Genomic DNA, 5,186 nt, shown 5'->3' with positions numbered 1-5,186 from the left:
AAAAATAAGGCTAATTTATATTCTTAATAAATACTTTTTTATCCGAAATTAATTATCACTCAAATGGATGTATCTAACACTAAAATAGTGCTAGATACATCCATTTAAGCAACAACTAATTCCAAATGAAGGGAGTACTATAAAAGAGATATTTTAGACTTATGTTCACTGGTGTTTTTAACGGGGTATTGTGCTCAGAAGGTTCATGTTGCTGGCTCTGTTTTCTCCATCAAGCATGGCAAGGCTAAAACATTCTTGATAAATATGAATAGGTTGAGGCCATGCAATTTGCTCTCAATAATCATCCATTTCTTAAATAGCCTCTTGAAATTATCCTAGTAAATAAATAATTTATTCTGATTGTTCATCATCAGTATGTAAATGATTTTTGTTTTCGACAACTGAAATAAACGAAAAGGGGTTGAGCGTGCTTAGCCGCGTCATTGTTGTTATTTGGGTTGACACCTGGGGAAAATGGTACTCCCTCCATAAACAAATATAAAAGCATTTAGATCAGTAAAAAAGTAATCTAAACGCTCTTATATTTCTTTACAGAGGGAGTATATGTTTTTCATATAATGTGGTGTTTTGCTCATCACTGTGATTTTGTGTTATGTGCTAACAAATTCATACTCTCTCAGTCTCTCTGTTCCAAACAAAGTTACTTGTCGCATAAAATGGGTGTATTTAAGCATATTTTTTAGTTTTAAATACATTCATTTTAGTTCAGTTTATACAAAAATCAAATCAAATAAACCCCCACACCCCCACGGCCCACCCCTTCACTCCACACTCACTCCACTCGACGCAGACTGCGGCCAGACTCCCGAACCCTAGCCTCGCCGGAATGAGCAGCCCCTCCGCCGCCGCATCGTCGCCGGCGCCCGCGCTGAACGGCGGAGTCATCCTCGAAGAGGTCCTCGAGGAGATCCTCCTCCGCCTCCCTCCGCAGCCCTCCTCCCTTCCGCGCGCATCCCTCGTGTGCACGCGCTGGCGCCGCATCCTCTCCAGCCCCGGCTTCCTCCGCCGCTTCCGCGAGCACCACGGCCGGAACAACCCACCGCCGCTACTCGGCTTCTTCGACGAGGAATTCCGCAGAGACAAGCGGCCCATCTTCAAGCCCACGACGATGGGCCGGTGGGACCGCATCCCACCCGCGCGCTTCTCGGCGCCATGGATTCGCGGCGAGGGCTGGGCGTTTCTCGGCTGCCGCCATGGCCTGGCCCTCCTCATCTGCCAGAAGCGCCGCGAGGCCGTCGTGTGGGACCCCCTCACCGGCCACCAGCGCCGCCTTGCGTTTCCACCAGGGTTCTGCAGGAAAAAGGGGAGGCTCGTCCAGAACGCGGCGGTGATGTGCGCCGCCGCCGTCGAAGACGGGCATGTGCACGGTGACTGCCGCTTCACCCCATTTAGATTGGCCTTGGCAGGCAGTGATTCTGACGGCACACACAAGTTTGCTTGCCTCTATGAGTCGGAGTCCGGTGTGTGGGGGGATGTTGTCTCACTAGAGACCACACGTTCGACATGTGTATGTGTTGCAAAACCCAGCGTCCTGGTTACAAATTCATTTTGCTGGCTGGTTTCTGGAGGTGGCATCCTCGAGTTTGATTTTGAAAGCCAGAGCCTTGTGGTGATCCAGAAGCCGGCAGATGTTAATGTTGCAGACTACCACTGGTCCTTTCTCGTTGTACGGACAGAGCACGGCGGTCTGGGCCTTGCTGTTTTTTCCGAGCCAGATTATCAGAGCGGTATCATCCAATTATGGGAGAGAAAATCTGACCGTGATGGTGTTGTTGGATGGGAACTGCAGAAAACCATTCAGCTAGATGGGCTCTTTTCATTTGGACTGACCGGGGGGCCAAATGCGTTTAAGATGCAGGGGTATGATGAGGACAGCAATGCGATTTTGCTATCAACGTTTTACGGTGAATACATGCTCCAGCTTGAGTCCATGCAGTTTATAAATCTTATTGAACACCAGAGCGGTTGCATTTTTACCAGGACCTATTATCCGTACAGAAATTTCTATGTTATAGGTAATCCCTTGTCCTTGTCTGCTCTTGGTGTATTTAGCATGTTCTTTCTAACTATTGGCAACTGGCGAGTGGCCGAGTGTGCAGGAACTATGCTAAAACTGTATTACCAAACCATTTTATATGTAATGTGTTATTTGATTTCACATGTGGAATGCTATGTTTCTTGATTGATCTTGATATTAATCATATATTCATAATAGTTATTGGCATCTTTACTATCATACATGGAGAAACATTGCTTGTTCATTGAACCTGAATAGTGGTGAGTATTGTCATCAGTCACTTAAGTTTCTCAAGTAAAAGTAATGAGCTTATGTTTTTTGACCCATTTGGCATTGCTGGAACGAATCCTCCTCAGAATAGTAATTCTATCTGAATACATTTCCTCTGAACAGCTAAACAGTCCTAACATGTATTTCATTACTAGGTAAACGATGATTGTCTCTCTAGCTACCTTGCACGCCTAGCAGTAGATATGGTTTCATTTCCCCATTCCTACCTTTGTCATAAAGGGTAGTTTTGCCTTCTCAACGATTTACCTCTTACATGAATTTTCTTCGGTTTATTGGGTTTCTTTTGCTTGTAGGCAGCGGAATTGGTGGTCGAGATGGTGGAGCTGAAATATCAATGCATTAGATGATTGTCCCATTAGGTATGCTAATTTGCTATGTTTCTTGAACAAGTGATCTGGATTTATTGTTTTTCTATGTCAACAACATTCATAAATATAGAAGATCCAAATGCTTTATATAGTATTAGAGCTGAACTGGTTGTAATCATTAGCAGAGATCAGTTGGTGATGCTGTCCTTGGACAAGTGAATGATGCTTCTGATTTTATTTTATTTTGGTTATCCGATGTGTACAGCATAGATGAATGTGTGTCTAGCTAGAATCCCAAATGGCTATGCAATATGATTCCAAACTCAATGATATTAATGTGTTTCTTGAAGCGAAGCGTTTGTCATATTTTCCTTGCAACTAACATGACATCCTTATTCCAGGCTTGCGTTTTGGAGATTTCAGAAGCCATGCAAGCTGACTTATGGAGGCATCTTATTGTTTTTTTTTTTTGACTTGGTGGTGTGCCACATGTTCGAATTAGTGACATCTCGGTGATGGTTACTACAAACCTGGCAATTTCATTGTATCTAAGCTGCATTAGTACTGTTCTGTTATTGTATGTTCCATTGTTTACTTCGTAGTGTTGAGAACGTAGACTGAAATATGCTTAGATGCCCACGGGTTAGTTATTTAACTAGTAGGAACTCGACGACTACCTGTCAGATGGCTTCAATTGTTATGTCATGTCCTAGCAAGTGTGTACTGTTTCAGTTGAGTAATGAGTGGAACTGCCTATCTCTTTCAGATTTGTACTAGTTTTGTTACTTGTTTGTTAATTTTGGCTTTGAAAATGATTAGAATTGATGTTGCTTTAACCGCAAGCGTGATGCAGCATGAATACTAGAGAATATATTATATATCCATAGTTATGCTATTAAGGAACTGATAAGGAGTTCTCTTAAGAATTTTTTTTTGAAGAAAAGTTTACTGTGTACATAGTACGTACTAAATTTCCTATCTGAAGAGTTTCTCCACGTACATACCAATCATCATACTAGTGAGTGCTTCTATTTTGTAGATGTCAGCTAATATTAGTGCTGACCAACATAGTTTCATTTTATTAAATTTCATACAACCTATGAACATTTTTTGGTTATAATTAGAGCCAGTTATTGTGATTTGTGGATGTAAAAATGTTCGTCCCCCCATGAACTTAGTTTCAATTCTTAGGCACGTGCTTGGAAGATGTGAAGGTCTCAAGTAATGATTGATTTGGATGTAACACAACACCCATGTAATGTGAGCAATAGCTGAGAGCTGTGAACCAACCGCCACGCAGGTGGAGGGATGAATTGTGGGGCTGGCTTGGTTGTAAAAATATACCGATTCACCAGCAGAAAAGGGTATTGGCTCAGACGGCGTTGATTTATCAGCAGGTGTGTCCTACAGAAATAGTTACTTTAACTTGCAGGCAGCATCCATACATTTGCCTTGTTGTACATGGTTTGTCCTACTGAAACACTAGTTACTTTCAGCCCCTTGCTTTTCGCTGAATCACTATTTTTTATGTGGATCAGAGAAATGTTTCTCTTCTTTGTCTTGAAAAGAACCAGCCATCATCCGTGCCTTGATGCGTATATCTTTTCCTTCCTTGCAGAACTGTGTGCATCGATTCCTCATTCCTGTGACTGATAAGCAGAGTAATGCACCTGTTCGACCTTCGCCATTCAGGAATGCATTTCAATCGGCGTTGGAATGTTGCCGTAGAGGTACAGTGCAGGGCTTGTGGTGAATAGCACCGGAAGTTTCTGAGTTCTCTCTTGCCTTTGCTTATGAAGTATGAACAATGCAACTACTTATATCTAGATACAGAGGTAGTATTATATTCCAAATCAATAATGTGCGCCAGGTGGCTTTAACTTAAAAGAAAAACTGACCCCTGAATGTTCTTAATAAGTTTTGATTTATTGTTTTGACCACATAAGACCAGTTTCCAAGTATGAAATACTAGAACTGTTACTGTTACACTTTTTTTTCCCGCGATGTGTCCTTTCTGTGATTGTCCGTGCAAAATGCAAAAAGAGAGATACATGTGGACCCACACAAACTGGCCTGTAGTTAGCTCTTCTGAGCTTGGCTCGACAATAAGTTAGCCCAATGCAGTATTCATACTCTCAAAAAACATCACTGAGATACTCATTTGCAATTCAAAATAGCATTCGGACTACAGTGAGGATTCCGTTGACATGAGTTAGATAATCACAATTTGAAATATACGCCAATTTAAAATAACATTCGGACTATAGTGAGAAGTATTTGTTCCTGGATGAGATACAACTTAAGCAAACAGAATGATAAAGGCAACTACAGAACGGCACACCTCCCAACTTCCCAAGAAAGAAGGGGCGACTTTCCTCCTAAGAGCCTGTTTGGTAAACACTTGGGCAAGGGCATGGGAGTTTGCACAAGGGTGTTTATGAAGGGATTAGGCATGGGAAGTAGATTTTTACTCCCATTCCCTTGTTTGGCATATGATGGGAATTGGCGTGGGATAAAACTCTCCTCACGAATTAATAGGGTACCCCCTG

The 5,186-nt window shown here is 42.3% G+C and overlaps 1 protein-coding gene across 1 annotated transcript; it reads left to right on the top strand.

Moving 5' to 3' along the window:
- Positions 1–822: 822 nt before the first annotated feature.
- Positions 823–3,402, top strand: LOC119294138. The gene is made up of 3 exons (XM_037572389.1): positions 823–2,036; positions 2,623–2,688; positions 3,039–3,402. The coding sequence occupies exons 1-2, from the start codon at positions 848–850 to the stop codon at positions 2,670–2,672; spliced, it is 1,239 nt and encodes a 412-aa protein (XP_037428286.1). The 5' UTR covers positions 823–847; the 3' UTR covers positions 2,673–2,688; positions 3,039–3,402.
- The last annotated feature ends 1,784 nt before the right edge of the window (positions 3,403–5,186 follow it).

This window comes from Triticum dicoccoides, chromosome 4B, assembly GCF_002162155.2.
Source record: "Triticum dicoccoides isolate Atlit2015 ecotype Zavitan chromosome 4B, WEW_v2.0, whole genome shotgun sequence".
Classification (NCBI taxonomy): Eukaryota; Viridiplantae; Streptophyta; class Magnoliopsida; order Poales; family Poaceae; genus Triticum; species Triticum dicoccoides.
Note: the sequence above shows the minus strand (reverse complement) of the source record. Positions and strands in the feature narration are given on the sequence as shown.

Coding starts and splice junctions, on each gene's coding strand:
- LOC119294138 (XM_037572389.1), top strand. CDS start 848: ATGAGCAGCCCCTCCGCCGCCGCATCGTCGCCGGCGCCCGCGCTGAAC. Junction 2,037..2,622: donor CAGAAATTTCTATGTTATAG/GTAATCCCTTGT, acceptor TTTTGCTTGTAG/GCAGCGGAATTGGTGGTCGA.